The 19978-nt window shown below is 39.1% G+C and overlaps 1 protein-coding gene across 1 annotated transcript; it reads left to right on the top strand.

Moving 5' to 3' along the window:
- The first annotated feature begins 1630 nt into the window (after positions 1 to 1630).
- LOC136226147 (peroxidase 4-like) lies at positions 1631 to 14444 on the top strand. The gene is made up of 4 exons (XM_066014484.1): positions 1631 to 1867; positions 2642 to 2833; positions 3439 to 3604; positions 13664 to 14444. The coding sequence occupies exons 1-4, from the start codon at positions 1658 to 1660 to the stop codon at positions 14011 to 14013; spliced, it is 918 nt and encodes a 305-aa protein (XP_065870556.1). The 5' UTR covers positions 1631 to 1657; the 3' UTR covers positions 14014 to 14444.
- The last annotated feature ends 5534 nt before the right edge of the window (positions 14445 to 19978 follow it).

Genomic DNA, 19978 nt, shown 5'->3' with positions numbered 1-19978 from the left:
GCATAACCCTAAAATATCAATTTCTGAAAAATCTTTGATATATATTTATCTATATACATAAAACTCAAAATATAGTTGATAGTTACTTACCTTGGCTACTAATGGAAGAAAACACACCCGTTCAATTCGCCTCTAAACTCTGGCTAAGACGTTTCCTCTCTAAACACTGCCGAAACTCAAAAACTCTTCGGTTAGGACTTAGATCTATAGATAAAGATGCTATGTTTCCAATTTCGAGTGATTCGGACGGTCGAATCTCCAAAAATCAAAGAAACGGTAGAAAAACGATTCGGAATCGATAATGAAACAGAAAGCAGAAAAAAAATAAATAAAGAAGATGATGATGCCGAAGAGGTTTGGGATATATATCCCAAATCTGGCGAATATTCGGTTTGGTCCTCCATCTTTATATAATCTTTTAAAAATTACTCTAAACTTTTAATTTTCACATAAACCCATCAAATTAACTCCAAACTTTTTCCTATACCACCAAATAAAAATCGCACACCCAATAAATACACTATATACTAATATCAAGGTATAAAATCTAGAAATTTAGACACGGACGTGACACAAGTGGTCATTTTAATGAGCATTAAAAGAGGACATTATATTAGTAAGGCTTAATACATCATTCAGGGGCGGAGACAGGGGGGCCGGGCTCCTCTGACCACCAGAACCACCATGGTCAGAAGTAGTTTTGGTCCCCCTGTCTCTACAAAATTTAAGGTGTTGTGGTGTTCCAGTCCTCCGATTTCCAAGAAATTTAGATCGGATGCTGAATTAGCACCCCAAAATTGGCTCATGTCCTGTTAGGTTCTCTATACATCCAAAATTCTAATTTTTTTGGCCTGTTAGACTCCAAATTTCTAATTTTTTTAGCATGTTAAGCCCTCATTAAATCCAAATTTCTAATTGTTTTTTTTTTGTCTGTTATGACCTTTTTAAACCTAACTTTCTAATTTTTTTTTGCTCTCCCAAAATCCGAATTTTTTCTCTTAGACACTGATTTAGTAAAAAATTTTTTTTTACACACCACGTATACAATCGGCCCCCCAACCGAACAATTCTGTATTTGCCACTGACATCATTTGTCCCATGGACTTTCAAAGTGTCTCCATTTGTGTAAAATGTAATCAATTGATCATTTGGTTGCAAAAAAAAAAGTAAGTTATGTGAGAAAGGTGTGTTGCACGCGTCTTGAAAAAGTAAAACGACCAAGGTCGGGGTAGGCGGTTCTAATTTTAGAGAAGATAAGTTTACAGTCCTTTTAATATGTTTTAATTTATTCTGTGAATATGTAATAACATTTTAATGCACGTGTACCACCACAGCTTCCGCATACAGCTTATTTTTTTTTTTTTACAACCGAGTAATTAATTGATTATATTTTACACAAAGTGAGAGTCTATCTAGATATTTTATGCAAGTTAAGAGACTATTAGAACACTTTGAAAGTTCAGGAACCAATCAATCTTTTTGATAAGCCATGAAAGTAAGAATAAAGTTGAGAGGTAATGTATGTAATTTATCCCATTAATGGGAAATGATACTATTATTAATTTATGACCATTAGTACTATAAATTGTGGAGAAGCTAAGCTATGATGAATATACTCTTTCCATCTAAAATCAAGAGCTATTGCTTGATTGATAATATGGCCCTTTACAAAACTTTGTTGATCTTCTTCTTAGTTGCTGCTTGTGCAGCTTTAGATGCCATGGCCCAGCTTTCAGGGGATTATTACTCGTCTACTTGCCCAAAAGCAGAGTCTATAGTTCGTGCAGGAGTTGCGGAAGCTTTGAAGAATGAAACACGTAATGGCGCATCTTTACTCAGGATGCATTTTCATGACTGCTTTGTTCAGGTTAATCCATCTTTACGGGTTAAATGCATCGATGGTCATTCACTTCCCGTAATTTTTCGATAGTGACGAAATGTTGATTGGGATAGGTAGAGCAATCAACTTTAGGCTATGTCAGTGACATGTGTCATCAGGTGTGGGGCAGGGATGAGCCTTTAGACTGTTAGAACCACCTCTATTATGGATCATTTTAGCCACTACTGTTTCTGACAAATTCATGTTGGGGTGATTAATTAGCTCAACACGTTGAGCTTGTATTTAATTATAAAATCCAATACTACCAGATCACCCCAAGAGTGGTTTTCGGAGGCCAGGGTGTCAGATCACCCCCGAGCCACCACATGCCTCCGCCCCATGCATAACTACCGCAATACTAGCATTGTGAGTGTCGAAATCCAGATGAACTAGTTGAGGTCTACGACCAAAGTAGTTATATTGTGCTCCCGAACAACACTAATCTGGAACCGCTCAAATACTAACACGTCAGCACCACTACTGACATGTTGGATTCTTAACGGTACGAGACTAGTGTAGTCCAAGACCATAATAGAAATTTTCCTAATATCCTCATACCTCGTGGGTCCTATAGGATGTCGCCAATCATTTTCCATGGCTGTCAAGCCAATTTCCAAGAGGTACTAGGGGCTCTTTTATAACCCTAGCCGGGACATGATAGTTGAGTGACCGTTGGCGCATTTAAATTTTAAATCAATGCTTGCTTTTTTTTCATTGAATAAAATGTTTGATGATTATTGATTTGAATTATAATGTAAATAGGGGTGTGATGGATCAATCTTGCTAGATGATAATGCAAGTTTTGTGGGAGAGAAAACATCAGTTCCAAACATAAACTCAATAAGGGGATATTCTGTTATTGATGACATTAAAGGAAGCTTAGAAAGTGAATGTCCTGGTGTTGTTTCTTGTGCTGATATTGTTGCCTTAGCTGCTCGAGACTCCGTCGTTTTGGTAAGTTCTATTTAACTACAAACTTACTCAATTTTGAGATCTTTTATCATATTCCGGGTAAGACTGTAATCGAGCCGAACTCTAGCATGATCATACTCGGCCCGAGAGAAAATAGACAAAGTAGAGTTCGAGATCAAGCTCACATTCTATGTTTATAAGTTGCTCGTTTATTTATTCATGAGTTTTGCTGGCGAGCAAGTCGTTAATATGTCCATTTGTTTATGAGTTTTGGTCGCAAGTAGCTCGAAATTCGGTCATTTTTGTAAGTTCTTTTTAGCTAGAAACTTACTTAATTTTGAGAACGTTTATTATACTCAGGGAGTGTTGCAATCGAGCCGAACTGAACCAAGTTTTAACCTGCTCATACTCGGCTTGGTAGAAAACAGACGAGCTCGATCCACGTCCTGTTTGTGAGTTGCTTGCTTACTTATTCACAGCTTTGCTCGCGAACAGGTCGTTAATCATGTTCATGTACTTTGATCCCGGACAACTCATTAATTATTTTCATTTGAAATTTCTTTCACACAAAACCACGAAGTTTTAAAACCTACAAAACTACGTATTTGTATTTCTCATTTTATAAAAAATACTATTATTAATTACAGATGGGTGGACCTAATTGGGAGGTTGGGTTGGGAAGAAGAGATTCTCTTACGACAAGTAAAGACCTTGCCAACAAATCCATACCTCCACCTTCTTATGATCTTAAAGCTCTCACAACAAGTTTCTCCGTACAAGGTCTCTCTTTCAAGGATATGGTTGTTCTTTCAGGTAAACTCTTATCGTTATTATTAATTCTCACTAACGGATGCAAATTCACTAACAAGGATATTTGTGGTGGTCTCTCGTGATTCATAGACCTTAATGATCATGTAATATTTGGTCATTCACCATTAGATATAGACTTGTTAGAATTCTAGGATGGAGATACAAAAAATCCTAAAGCTTATATTTAATAAGCATAAGTCTAACGGTAATTTGGTCATTAAGATACACATGAACACTAATGTATAGGTGATAAATTGATATTTTGTTTTGATGCATTTACATATAAAAAAATGGCCTAAATCATACAGAGCTCCATAAAGTTGCCATTTTGATCACGTTATCTCTCGAACTTAAAGAACAACACATTAACCACTCTAACTCCTTAAAAGTGACATAACACGCTTTTTATTTTTTCTCGATCGAAGAAGATATTGACCCAACTCAACTTTCAGTTGACTTTCCTGATGCAATGTGACTTCTTTATATATATATATATATATATAATGCAATATGTTGATGATCCGTGAAACCAAACCGGGCCGAATCATAAACACGGGCCCAACCTATACTTAGGCCCATGGTTCAAGATCAAACGGGCTCCGAATAAAGGAAGCGGGTAAAACGAGTAACCGCCCCGAAATCCTAAACGGAGCATTAAACCTCCCACTCAAAACAAACGAGACCACGTTTGTAGCCACGTAAGGGACGTGGCCTGGAAAGAGTAACCGCCCCCGTCGGTTACCCAGGAACACTTATAAAAAGGACATAGAAGCAAATGGGGAGGTACGTACGCATCTTTTCCCCACAATACCAGTATCAATTTACCAACCTTCCCATAAAACTGACTTGATCGTCGGAGAGTTTTCCCGGAGATCCTGTCTCCGGTTCTGTTTTGCAGGTAACCGCGGCGAAGATCATCAAATCGAATCTAGCAAGTTATTATTGGTGCGGTGAGCGTGGACCTTTTTTACCAACATTTGGTTAAAGGTACCCTAAGAACATGTTAGAACCATCACGAACGGCCGGAGTTACAACCAGATCAGCTAGTACGAACTCAAGAGGTCCACGGCAGCCTGCGAGTACACAGCCTGTGGTACCCAGCTCGTCGAATCCTTCAGGGCAGTTGAGTCCCTTATTGGAGGTCCAAGTGCAAACTGAGATGGAGATGTCTAATAGCGATTTTGTACAAATGGCAGGACAGGTCTTGGCTTCGAATATGAGCCAAGCGGCTGGGGATCGAATGATTAGTTTGTTAACTGCAATCGCTGAACACAATACCGCCGTAACGGCTGCCCCTCAAGAACCTGTTGTCATCTCCACACAACAACCAACTATTCCTGCCATATCTACGCTTCCACAGCCATCTCGAGAGCCAAATTGGATGAGTCAGAGTAGTCGCATGACACCACATAGCCATCTAGACCACTACTCACACTAAGATCCTATTATGACGATCCATCCGACCTGGCAGTCATCCCAACCAATGCCAGGAATGCAAGGAATTCTTCCGCTATGACAAACGGAACCCTTTGACCACGGACATTCAGGGTTGATAACGGCTGGAGGGAATATGTCTGGGCGGGAGCATACTTGGAACTTTGATCCTATAACTGGACAGCGGTTAGCCCCACGGCGAGAACAAGTGACGACACAGTATGGCGGGTGGACGTCACCCAGAATTCATCAGCAACGGATGGAAGAAGTTCGGCGGGAACCCAATACTGAATTGGAAGATCAACTGCGAAGCATGATGGAGCGGATGGGATACACACCTAGGGCAAGAGCAGCGGTGCAGAGTGATTCGCCTTTTGCCCCATCATTGCGAGAATTTATTCCAGATCACAGAATAAAAGCATCGGTGATACCTAAATATTATGGGGATCCAAATTCTGACCCTGAGGCGCATGTCAGAAACTATAGAGAGTTGATGGATGTTGCAGGAGCAAGCGAAAGCATAATTTGTCGATTGTTCTCAACCACTTTGGGAGGAGCAGCATCCGACTGGTTTCGGTCCCTACCAACTGAATCTATTCACAACTGGAATCAATACAGTCGTGATTTCTATGCAAAGTTCGTGGGCTGTAAAGCAGCGGATGTGACGGATAGGCAGCTGAAGGAGATCAAACAGAGAAACTATAATTCCCTAAGGGAATTTGTAGTCGCATTCAATGATATTCTGGTGCGGTTACAGAACCCAGATATCGTGAGCATTCGCAACATCATGGCGGATGGAACCACAGATTGGAGCATGTGGGAGGAAATCATCCGCAATAAACCACGCACAGTGGCTGAACTCATGAAGATAGCAAAAGAATTTATGGAAGTGGACGATGTTAACAGGGAGCATAGAGCTCAAACCCGGCGAGAAAGAGATGCGGCTAGATCCACCTCGGATAATCGCCGCCATCAAGGCCAAGCATATTCTAAGGGTAATCTGGTTCGAAAAAGCGATCGTTCCTTTAAAGGGGGGGATATCAAACACCATTGAACACGACTCGTCATGAGGTGTTACTTTGGATTGAGAAAAACCCTCTGAAAAAGGATGTGCAGTTTCCTGAGGCGAAAGGTCGAACCAATTTGGGGCGATATCCTAACAAATATTGCAGGTTCCACAGATTGAACGGCCATGACACGAACGATTGCTATGAATTGAAGAAGGAGATTGAAAAGCTGATTGAGAGGGGCAAACTGAGTCAATTCATTAGAAAAGAAACGATTGATGAGAAAGCAACGCTCCCACATGAGGTAGAAGCAAGGCCAGAAAAAAAAAAGCAGAAAAAAGGGGTGATTAACGTGATAGCAGGCGGGATCTATGAGCCTCCAACAAAAAGGGCTCGCCGTGAACAGCGAAAAAGCAACACGCGTAGGGGGGATGCCCTCAATTACTCATTTGCGCGAATCACGGAGCCGCATGCGGATGCTTTGGTGATTACGATGGCCATTGAAGGATGGGACGTTAAGCGGGTCCTTATTGATACAGGCAGTTCTTGCAATGTCATTACTCGAACTGCATTCAACAAGTTGGGAATTAACGACGAGCGAGTGGAACATACGTTCATGGATGTAACTGGTTTTGGAGGTCAATCATCTCAAACAAGTGGACAGGTGGTGTTGGAGACAGAAATGGGCGACAAGAATCTAAAATGGCGAGGTGATCTAGAATTTGCAATTGTTGATCTCCCATTGGCCTACAACATAATTCCGGGGCGTCCGTTCCTGTCGGAAATGGAGTCGCTCATCTCAATGAAGCATTTGACATTGCTTTTGCCAACACACCAAGGGCGAGTCATTGTTGAAGGGGATCAACTTATATCTCAACAAGCTTATACATTGTCACTTGAACCGAAGCCAGATGGAGAGGATAAAGTTGATGAGAAGTTGCCGGCTGAAGCGTTAGGAGAAACAGAACTATTCGCCATCTCAAATGATAAGAACGTGCGGATAGCGACAGGACTTCCAGAGGAAACGAAGAAAGCCATTACCGAGGTGTTGATCCAATGCGAGTCGGCATTCGCCGCTCCGAATGAAGTGCTGAAGGGGATAAGTCCAGATATAGCAACCCATCGTTTGAATATGGACAAAGGTGCAACCCCAGTGCGACAGAAAAAGAGAGGACATGCTCCAGAACGGCAGAAGGCGATTGAAAAAGCAGTGGCGGATTTGCTAGAATCAGATGCAATTCGAGAAGTCACCTATCCGGAGTGGCTAGCCAATGTGGTGCTAGTCAAAAAGCCAAATGGAACGTACAGAATGTGCGTCGACTTCAAAGATCTGAATAAAGCTTGTCCGAAGGATATGTATCCGCTACCTAACATTGATATATTGGTAGATGGGACTGCGGGATTTGAAGCTTTATCGTTCACCGACGTGAAATCCAGTTACCACCAGATACCAATGGAGAAGGCGGATGAGATCAAGACGTCGTCCATAACTCATCAGGCGACTTATTGCTTCAAGGTGATGCCCTTTGGATTGAAAAATGCGGGAGCAACATATCAACGGATGATGAACAAGATATTTTCAGACAAATCAGGCGAGAACTTCTCGATTTATGTAGATGACATGATCATTAAAAGCAAGAAGATGCAAGACCACCCGCAGGATATTAAAGAAATCTTGGAAGTACTGATCAAATATGGCCTCAAATTGAACCCAGAGAAATGCACGTTTGGAGCAAGAGCAGGAAAGTTCCTGGGTTTCATTGTTAGCGGCAAAGGAGTTGAGGCGAATCCTGAGAAGGTTAAAGCAGTGATGGAGATGAAGACACCGAGGAACATAAGAGAAGTACAGAGACTAAACGGGCGATTGGTGGCACTAGGGCGATTCATATCATGCTCAGCTAGGAGATGTCTACCTTTCTACAATGCCATCAAAAAATCTAAGTCCTTTGAATGGACGCCGGATTGTCAAGAAGCATTTGAGGGGATAAAGCGATTACTATGCTATCCGCCCTTAATGAGCAGGCCAGAGGATGGAGAAGATTTATTTCTTTACGTATCCGTCACCAGTATGGCGATATGCACGGTGATGGTGCGGGAAGAAGAGGGGCAACAATATCCAGTGTACTATGTGAGCAAAGTCTTGAAAGACGCAGAACTTCGGTATTCAAGGTTAGACAAAATGGCCCTCGCGGTGATAACCACGGCGGCTAGGTTAAAGCCATACTTTCAGGCGCATACTATCATTGTGAGAACTGGAATTCCAATGCGAAAGGTACTACAGAAACCTGACGCATCCGGCCGATTAATGGAGTGGTCAATTCGGTTGGGAGAGTTCGATATTCGTTACGAAGGAAGACCAGCTCTAAAAAGTCAAGTACTTGCCGATTTCGTGAATGAGTTCACGTGGGATGAAGACGAATGTCCAAAAGCACAAAAAGAAGAATGGAGTATGTTCACAGATGGGGCATTGTCCACAGATGGAGCTGGACTGGGAGTCGTCATTAAGGGACCGGATGTTATTCGCCTGTACTATGCGGCAAAGTTAACATTCGAAACTACCAATAATGCCACGGAGTATGAAGCAATGATATGCGGATTGAAGTTGCTTAATGAACTTACGCCAGAAAGAGTGGTCATCTACAGCGATTCTAAACTCATGATAAATCAGATCACAAAAAATTATCTGGTGAAACAGGAGGATCTGGTCAAGTACCATCAGGTGGTCGGCAGACTGACGCAAGAGTTAACTAACAAGGGAGTCGTCTGGGAAATGGTGCATGTTCTGAGAGGCCAAAACACAAAGGCTGACGAGTTGGCAAAAGCAGCGGCGAGTAGAGAACCATGGAGTAAAAAAGCATGCAATCTGGAAATAAGGTCAGCACCAGCATTCAAAGTCGATCAGATTATGGTCATCGAAGAGCTGGAAGATGATGAAGATTGGTGGATGCCCATCCGCCAATATCTGGAACATGGAGATTTGCCGGTTGATAAAAGCTTAGCCAGAAAACTAATTGGGCAGTCAGCGAGATACTCAATTCGAGATGGAACTTTATACCGGAAATCATATACATGTCCATGGTTGAAATGTATTAGCCGCAATGAAGGAGACTATGTACTGCGAGAACTCCATGAAGGAATTTGTGGCGCACATGAAGCATCCGCGGCGTTGGCAAGAAAAGTCAAGTTGATGGGATATTATTGGCCAAAGGTGGTGGAGGATTCCCAGAAGATGGTAGCGGAATGTCACAGCTGTCAAATTCATGCGAATGAAAAGCATGTTCCCGGAGCCGAACAAGTCACTATAATGACGGCTTGGCCATTCGCAACATGGGGGATCGATATAGTGGGCCCGTTCCCAGAAACGACAAAGAAAAGGAAGTACTTGATAGTCGCAGTCGACCACTTCAGCAAATGGGTAGAAGCGGAGGCAGTAACCGCTCAAACACCTGAGCGAATGATCGAGTTCTTACGAGAGAACATTATCATGCGGTTTGGAATCCCACAAACGCTTATAACTGATAATGGCACCCAGTTCAACTGTGTAAAATTCAAAGCATATTGCGAAAGCATGGGGATCAAAAATCATTTTTCTTCTGTCAATCATCCCCAATCGAATGGTATGACAGAGGTTACCAACAGGGCCATGATTCAGGGAATCAAGAAGCGGCTAGGCGATAAAAAAACATGTTGGGCGGATGAGATACCTCATATGCTATGGGCATACAGAACTTTTGTAAAGGCAACAACAGGCGAAACACCTTTCTCGCTGGTTTATGGAGCCGAAGCAGTCCTGCCTGTTGAAATCAAGTCACCTACAGATCGGATAATTTATTATTGTGACACCCAAAATCCTATCAACATTAGAGATGCATTGGATTCTGTAGAAGAACGAAGAGAAAAAGCTTACATGCAAATGGCAGTGTACCGCAATAGAATCAAGAAGTATCATGACAGAAGGGTGCGAAAGGTGATAATCAACGAGAGCGACTTGGTCTTGAAAAAAGCGGATAAAATACAATCCAGAGAAGGCAAAGGCAAATTAGGCGTCAACTGGCTCGGGCCTTACAGGGTATCCAAGAAGCTGGGACCATCGACTTTTGAAATAGAAGAAATGAGCTGAAAAAAGCTCCCGCGCACCTGGAATCTAGAGAATCTACGCCTATATAAACAGGCCGAGTAGTTCAGGGAAATGACGAGTACTCTTTTTCCTTTTATGAGTTTTTCCCACTGGGTTTTCTGATAAAAGGTTTTAATGAGGCTTTGATCCCGCACAGTTTGTATACCCATGTAACAAGAAGTCTTTTTTCTTTATTAATAAAGATATTCAATTGTTGCATCATTCACAAAACCTTATGTTTAATCTTAAACACACATAAATGTGTTGCCTATTAAAGAAAGGCGGATGCATGATTACGCATCATTCGCAAAACCTTATGATTATTTTTGAAAGAAAAATTATAAGGCATAAAATTAAGCGAATAAACGAGTACTCAAAAAATTGCGAAAAGGGTCTGGCCGAAAACAAAACTAACTACGAAAAATTACAAGTATGAAGTCGGCAAGAGGCAAGGGTCACATACGAAAATAACCGGCATTAAAGCGACGAAGGATAAAACAACAATTGCACATATATGAAAAGCGGCGGCAAGGTCGCTCGGTTGATATATATACTGGCAGTTTGTTACATACAACAGTTCGGATATAAATAAAATTATATTACAGTTTCTTCTCCTTCGCCTCTATTGCCCCCTTCGCCTTCAGCGGCTCCTTCATCTTCTCATGTGGGATGATCTGCTTCAAGCGAATCCCCAACAATCAAATCAGTAACCGCATCAGAGCGAGAAACATCTCGTTCAACGTGAGAAACGTCTTGTGGTGCCCCTCCTTCTACGTTCTGATTTGGGATCTCACAGCTAATTGGAGAATCATGAAAACTCTGCCAATCCAGGAGAAGTACCTCATCCATATCAGCATCCTCGGCCTCCAACTTGTCCCATTTCTCAGCTAAATCCTTTTCAGGAATGGGAACCTTGGGGTGATTAAGTACATGATCTGGATGTCCATGCTCATAAGCCGCATGAATCCGCTCTCCATACCAATAGATGCGAGCACCATCTTCAGCTGTGATCTCCTCGGCCCTCCTCTTTTGCATCTCCAAGGCTTCCTTGGACGAATTCAGATCATCAATGACTTTCTGAAGCTCATCGGACTTAGCCTGGAGGGATTTGAGAGCTTCCTCCTTCTCGCCCATAGCCTTCTGACAAGCACCTTCAAGGACCTTTACTTTGCCTTGGACATCATCAAAAAGCGACTTCTGAGTCGCCAATTCAGTACCAAGGCTTTCCAACTCTCTAGCTCGTTCAGCATCCCTGCAGAGAGCACCCTCCGCGAAATTGATAATCTGCATATAAGACGATACGCGAATAAAAAGAGCGAATAGAGACATGCGTTTGAAGGATAGAACATAAGTGGAAAGCAATATACCTCTATAGCTCGCTTCTCAATCCCCTCCATGGTAGTCGGAAGCGGCACCTGTTCGCGCACACGAGAAGCGGAGGGAAGTCACCCAAGGACATTGCATATGGAAGAAACAATGTCCCTACAGGAAAAGCTCACGGCTTTACCAAAGGTTCTGGTCCACCATCCGCTGATATCAGGAATTGGCTATGGATACATAAGGAGAAGGGTCAGGAGAACAGCGAAAACTGACAAGAGAAAATAAATAACGCAAGAAGAGCGAATAAATTATGATACCTCATGAAATGGGGGATCGCCCTTGGCTTTGGATGGAGTGGACGTAGATGTACCACCGACAGTCAAGGATACGGAGGTATTCTTCTTCCTAGGGCGAGAAGACTCCACATCCGCATTACTCTTCCGCTTCCTATTTAAGGGAAGCTCCTCAGAAACAGAAGCGGGGCCCTGTGAAACGGAAGCAATTGGGGGGGAAGCCGCCTCAACAGAAGGAGTCGCCCCCACAGGAGAATTCACCCCTGCAACAGAAGTTGTTCCCGCCATCCGCTTCTTCCTTCTCGCCAGGGCTTTCGCTTCCCGATCTGCAGCGAGTTGAGATAAAGGATCACCCCTGCAAAGGGTTAAAAGAAATCATCAACTTGGAAATAAGTTAATAGTACCTTGTACAAAAACGCGATAAGGGATATAGACAACACGATCTCCCTCGCGGTAGGCAATCGCTACTCGGCTTCTTAGCATATGGAATGCCTGATCATATGTCCATACAAAAGGAGGAGTGCTCTTCAAGAACTTTATAATATCGGATTCGTCCTTGCTGGGGTAACCAAAGTTCAAACTCTTTACATTGGGTCGGCCCCAGCAGCGAAGAAAGTTTGGATTCCCTTCATGGAACTTAATGAAGAAATAGGACTTATCCCACTCGCGGATTTTGTTCGACTTCTCATCAAAGCCGTAGTAACCGCTCTGTCGGATGAAAGTAAAGTACTCCCCCGAACTCTTGAAATGATGAAGCTTAGAGAAAATCTTGAGCGAGAGGGGAACCTCCAGACAATCCGCCAGAAATTTATCCAAGGTTAAGTCGGCCCATCCGTTGGGATGCAGTTGTCCGGGTGCGATTCCATAACCACCAAGGATGGAAGCAATCTCATCCACCAGCGGATACGTGAAACCGCAGATAATCTGGGCGACAAAAATGGTGAAATACCCCTTTGGGTAGTCGCCCGGCCCTCTATTCTCCCTGGGAATGATGGTTTCCAGACCTTGGAGCCAAGGATACTGCTCCCGCAAGTCATCAATCGTCTCGCGGCAAACTAGGCTTCCCAACCTGTCCCTTTTTGGTAATAAACGGGGAGTTGGGACAGGTGGTGGAGTCAACTTCTTAGGGTCAAAACCTAGACCCTCATCAGTTGTATTCGCCAGATGGAGAAAATCGGCGGGATGGGAATCAGACCAAGGAGAGCTGGTTGAAACTTCATCAACCATCTCATCAACCTCATGAGACACCTCGCGAACGTAATTTTCGTCGAACGGTGCGAAATCGAGGTCAGGGTTCGACATATTAACGAAGAAAGACGAGCAGAAATAAGAAAAGGGTCGAACGAGTTACAAGTTGCGGAAAGGAACACTTACATGTGAAAGAGAATACAGAGAAGAACGAACGCTAAAGGGTTGACGCCGGAGAAGAAATGACGGAGAATGAAAGAACCACTTTCGAATTTTGAATATCCAGACGAAGACAAAGAGTCTCCTATAACATATGAAAAGACCCTAAAGGGCTCTTGCCAAACTAAGGGGGAGGCATGTGATGATCCGTGAAACCAAACCGGGCCGAATCATAAACACGGGCCCAACCTATACTTAGGCCCATGGTTCAATCGAAATGCGAGTGGTCAAAATCTTCTCAAAATAAGAGACACATTATGTCATTTTAATGGAATTTGAGTGGGGAATGGATTGTCCCTTGAGTTTGACGAAAAAGTAGCCAAAATGGATAGCTTTTTAGGGCCTCCATACGGTTTAGGCCTAAAAAATTAAAGCTTCAAATGGTACAGGAACCATAATGAGTAAGAGAAAAGTTCAGAAGCCATGAGCTTAATTTACCCGTTAAAACATTTACCCCATCCTTTTTTTTCCTTATGGATTGCAGGTGCACACACCATAGGATTTTCAAGGTGCACATCATTTAGAGGGCATATCTATGGTGATTCTAAGATTGATCCACTTTATGCCAACTCTTTGAAGAAAATTTGTCCAATTAAAGGAAATGACGATGTTCTTGCATCTCTTGATTTTCCCAATCCACATCATTTTGACAATTCTTACTACACAAATCTGATCCACAAGAAAGGTCTTCTTCATTCAGATCAAGTTCTCTTTGATGACAATTCTGCTGATTCCCTTGTTCAATCTTATGCAAATGCTCCTCCTTTATTCTTCAAAGATTTTGCTGACGCTATGGTTAAAATGAGCAACATTAAACCCCTCACCGGAAACTAAGGAGAAGTCAGGAAAAATTGCAGGAAAACCAATTAGAGATACCCAAGTTCGGGGTCTATTGAAATAAAGATCGTTCAACTTTACGTTCTTTTGATAGAGTTACCGAACTTCATATTTGATTTCAATAAAGTCGTTCCAGCCAATTCGGATATGTAGCACAAAAAACAGTTAACTACACATCAACTAAGTGTCACACTTGGTTGACGCAGAAGTAGTCTGTCACGTGGCACATCCTCTTTTGTACTACGTTTATGTACAAATTGGATGAAATGACTTTATTGAAATCAAATGTGTAGTTTAGTGATTTTATTGGAAGAAAATAAAGTTGGAAGACCTTTATGAAATGGATCCTAAACTTTAATGGGGTCGGTGTAGTTTACCGGTGAGAAACCTAAATATTACCAATAAATAAGTAGCTATTGTTTTGTATGAATTTGGAATCAAGGTTTAGGACTTTGATTTGAAGATTTATGTATGATTTGAAGATTTATGCTTTATTAATGTGTAATGAAATGCTTTCTTTTTTTTACTTAACGAATCATTATCTCTCTTTTTAGTATAAAAGTTTACTCTCCAAAAACAACTCCCAAATAAGTTTGATGTAATATTTAATTTTTTATTACTTCCATTAACTTCCTCCCAAATAAGCGATAAGATGTAAAAACATTTGCCGTATTACGTTTAATTGTTCATTTATTGATTTTCAAATAATTCTTGAACCCCTAAATAGGGGTGGTAATTCAGATTGACGCGTTATAATCGTGTTATGTTATTTATATGTTTCACATGGTCTTGTTTAAGGGGTTTGGGTGTCCGCTCTGGCTCATCCTAGTCTACATCCAACGGGCTGAGTGTGGACTAGAAAAAATGACATCTGGTATAAGTCTGTCTAAGGGCCCGTTTGGCTACTTGTTGTTTACTGGTTGCTGTTTAAATATCTTTATTCAATAAAATTTATCGTAATACTTTCGATTAATTAAAAATTTAAAAGATAAATGTATATGATTTTATTAGAGAGATAATTAATGTTAAAATATAAATATACACCTATATAAATATATTGATTATCCTTGAAAAATATAGACAATATGCTATACATCTTTTATTTTATATATAAATCAAATTATAAAATCTTACTGTAGAAAGAAATTTGTTTTTCTTCACACCCTTAATTTTGGGAAAACAGATATATTTCGACTAAATAAAAATAAGATTTAGTTTGTGCTAAACCTTGTTTATTGGAATATCTAATATTGTCTTGATAAATCACATCTCCTTTACTTTTTATTTATACAATACATCTCCTTTTTCATCCTCTTCACTCTCCAATCTATAATCCACACATACACAATGCATGCACATATCCCTCCCCATCGTTAATCTCTCCAACTTGCTATTGACCCATCATCCTGCTCTAAAAATCAGATTTATTATTATTATTATTATCTTTATGTACTAATGGTTAGAAACTGAAATAAAAAAAATTAACCGATTAGTGATTAACCGAATTTAGTGGACTAGTGTATGTTTAATGTTTTTAAAAAATCAATCAAATGGTTAGTCGGTCGAATTAACTTTAATGGAATAGTTAACCCACCACATGCACTCCTACCAAAAGCACTCCTACCAAAAGCAAGAGAAATGTCCAAGTCATAATTATTTAATATATGTATAAAAAATGTCATTAGCAACAAAAATAAAATGTTGGATATGTAATCAAATACTTTAATAAATCTGATTTAGAGCTCTAAGAAGCAGTATGAAGATGGGAAAAAACAGATTAAATCCAAATAGAGAAGAAGATGAGTTAAACAATGTTGATTAAAAAGGAAATTTGAAATTCTTTCATCTTCGCTGTTGTTCAATGGATATGGGTCATGTCATCTGACAAGTTTGGTTTTATCTTGCCATTTGACAAGTTTCTTCTTTTCTTTTCAATTCTTGTATCAAAAGTTCTTTTTCCATTCATAGCATCATCAAGTAATCACTCTGGAAAATGTATTCTAGCTAAGATAGAAACTTTTTAAGGAAATCTCAGTCTTCAGCTAGCTGAGGCCATGACTATCAAAGAAGCTTTAAGTTGGATTAAGATGTACCTGTTGAAACATCTTTCCACATGATTTTGATTTGACAAAATTAGTTAAGTAAATCTCCATGATAAAAATATTCCAACACAATTAAGTTTAATTGCTTTGATTTAATTGTGCTAATGAGTTTGTTCAATGTTGAGTAAGTTAATTAACAAGAACATGAACTAAAAGTCTATAAGAGAAAGTCAAGACAAAGTCAGCAAATACAAGTCACAGCCGGAGCTGAGTAGAATGCAACTCAGCTTTGAGAAAAGAAATGTCTTCTTCATAAAAGCTTGAAGACGAAGCCGCTGAGTCAAGCCGAGTAGTCATCAGGTCAGCGTCAATAATCCGCCAACTTGGAAGACAAGGTCTGACAATTTTCTGAAATGTTCAGAAGTCTCAGAAATCTTTCTGGAAGACTTTTTTGAGAAAGAGCATGGACCATCTGGCATTTACTAGAAGACAAACCTGGCGTAAGAAGACAAACCTGGCTCCTGACGAAGACAGAAGGCAGGATTGGCCTGCAGCACTGAGTGCTGACCAAGTGATGACGAAAGGAGACCGTTTCCCCACAACGGCTATGTCAGGATGCAACTAATTGATGTCTCAAACATTACTATAAAAGGCCACTTCATTCCTGAATCTATACACAAGAAAGACAAGCAACAAAAACAGACAAGAAAAATCTTCATCAAGTCAATCCATTTGGAAAATCCAAAATAGAAGCTGTCTGAAAAGAAAAAGCAAGTTCTTACACCAACTCCCATTTTTGTGTAAAAGTCTAGATTGATTTAGTCATCTAAAGTGTTCTTTGTTGTATCAAGAACAATTTCTTATCATCTGTAAAAGGTTAGAAAAGAGAAGCTGATGACTCGGTTATAGTACTCAGTGGTAGAGAGAAGCTGAGTACTCGGTTATAGTACTCAGTGGTAGAGATAGGATTGAGTAGAGGAATAGAGGAAGGTACTCTTGCATACTCAGTTGCTATTGTAAACGGTTTGTGCTCTACCTTTAAAGAGCTCAGTAGAGGATTCAAAAAGCTCGGAAGGATTCCGGGGACTGGACGTAGGCGTAGAGGCCGAACCAGGATAAGTCTGCTGAGTATCTTCTAACCCTTTTATCTCTTGATATATATATATATATATATATATATATATATTGCTTGCTAACTCACGGTTGAAACAGCTCTAGTCAGTAGTTGTCTAAACCTGTATCACACTATACTCAGCGGTGCTGACCTAAAACTGAGTTAAAGTCTTAAACCTAAAAATAAGTCAGCATTATTTTATCAAAAAGGTTATAATAGTTCCTAACCCCCCCTTTGGAACTAACTCTATTACGTTACACGGGACCAACAGTACCGTCTCAGTGAGAAAATTCAAATTCAATCGGATTGTCTCGTCATAGTTTAGGAAATTCAAATGAGTTTAGAAGGTCTTTCGTATTTATTTGTCATTATTTCTGATTGTATTCATTTATTACGAGATTTAGAGTGGTGCTCTATCTCATTTATTAAACGTTCAGCCAATTTAGCTGCACATGCTCTAGCAAAAGCGGTCAATTCTGTATCCGTTTGGGGTGAGTGGACATGTCCACCACCATTTTTTAGTAATATTATTTCATCTGATGATTTAAATTAATAAAATTTGGTATTATTTCAAAAAAAAAAAAAACTTTAATACATTTTGTTGCTTACCATGAAAAAAGATTTTCAACAACCCTTGAAAGAAACTCTTCTCTATTTAAATTTTCCTAACCACTCTTCAATTTAATAGAAACACCCATTAGCTCATAAAATTACAAATTAATTAAATATGTGAATTAGGAGATAGTTTCTTAACTAGAGATTAATTAAATTATCTAAAGTAAAGTATGTATATTTAAATGTAAATCCAACCACAATAATATGCATATGGCCACTTAAGAGAATGTCATGAAATATTAGGAAGAAATATTCCCTTCAAATTAGAGGTTAGCAAAAATAATCAATAGCGGAACGAACCGAATCGATCCAAAACCGAATCGAAATTATAATTTGAAGGGTGTTTGTTTACTTACTTTTCACCTCCTGTTTGTCTTTTCTTTAGCATTTTAGGTGTTTGATTAGACTCATCCTGTTTGTCTTTTACCACTGAAAAGCAGCTTTTTACAAAAGCAGAGAATCTCTGCTTTTTTGTAAAGCAGCCTTTTCGAAAGGTACCAGCAAACAGGAACAGCAAACAGCAAGTAGCCAAACGGACCCTTGGTCAAATTATTTGTTTAGTTTGGCTCGTTCTAATTTTGAAAATGGAATAATTTGGTTATTAATTATCATTTCGGTTATTCCAAAAGAAATTCGATGTAACTAAAAATCGAAACGAATTAGATATATAATATAAAATATATTTTTTATTTATATATATAGTATTTATTCTATATTTTTATGATTTTACTTAGCTATTTAATACATTTACAACTAATATACTAATATACTACTATTTTCTCATTCTTTTATTTATTTTAATATTTATTATAATAATTGAACTGAACTGATAAAATTCAGTTTGGTTATATTCTATTAGAAAACTTACTTAGTTCGGTTTCATTTTAATTTTAAAGAAAAACTGTTAGATTAACCAATAATTCGGTTAAAATTAGTAACCGAATCAAATCGATGCTGATTCCTACTTTTAAGTTCTAATAAAAAATATCAAAATATTATAGCTTGCATCTTTTACATTTTATTGTGTAACAACTACTGATCCGTATATTTAATTATGACTTAAATTACAAAATTGTACATTATATATCCGTTGAACTATATATTTTTACTAACATAATGTCCTATTTTACTGCTGATCAAGTTAAAATGATAGATGACAGTTTCAAAATAGAAAAGTCCAATGATTAAAGTTGTTTACACCCACATTTCTCATAGAACCGCCATTTTAGATTTTCCAAATCAATATTTTGGAAGTTTCTCTCCCTAAACAATCACTTTTTCTCTTTATCATACAAACGCTAAATGACCTGCAAACCAAAAAATTCAAGAATTAAAGTTTTTTAGAATAATATTTCCATAAACTACGCAATGAAGAGTTACCTTATTCAAGTGGTCATTTTAATGAGCATTAAAAGAGGACATTTTATATTAGTAAGGCTTAATACTTGTCCCATGGACTTTCAAAGTGTCTCGATAGTCTTTTTAATTTGCGTAAAATGTAACCAGTTAATCATTTGGTTGCAAAAAAAAAAGTAAGTTGTGCGAGAAAGGTGTGGTGCACGTGTCTTGAAAAATAAAACGACTAAGGTCGGGATATGCGGTTCTAATAATAGATAAGATAAGTTTGCAGTTTATCAATTAAGAACTTTTTAATATGTTTTAGTCAATTCAGCGAATTATGTAATAACATTTTAAGATGCGTACAACACAATTTCCGCATGCAACTTACATTTTTGTAATCGAGTGATTAATTGATTATATTTTAATTCAAGTTGAGGGTCTATTTGGACATTTTATTTTATGCAAGTTGAAGGAGATATCAGGACACTTTGAAAGTTCAGAAGCCAATCAATCTTTTTGGACAAATTCAGGGGCAAATGATGTATTAAACCTAAGGTTAATTACAAATAGATGTCACGTGGTTTCGTCAATTTGTAGATTGGTACTTGTGGTATTTTTTTTTTTTTTTGCAAACGCACCCTATGGTTTCAAAATCTTGCATTTTTTACTTTACCAAATTTGCCCAATAACGACTTCAAAATGAAAATTTTCAAAAATTAAAATTGTTTAGTATCATATTTACTATGGAACCATATTTTTAATTTTTTTTAAATCTATCATTTTTTTAGTTTTCAAAATACCGCAGGTCTCAATCTGCAAGGCATCTACTTGTAATTAACCCTTAAACCTA

This window comes from Euphorbia lathyris, chromosome 4 (genome assembly GCF_963576675.1).
Source record: "Euphorbia lathyris chromosome 4, ddEupLath1.1, whole genome shotgun sequence".
Lineage (NCBI taxonomy): Eukaryota > Viridiplantae > Streptophyta > Magnoliopsida > Malpighiales > Euphorbiaceae > Euphorbia > Euphorbia lathyris.
Note: the sequence above shows the minus strand (reverse complement) of the source record. Positions and strands in the feature narration are given on the sequence as shown.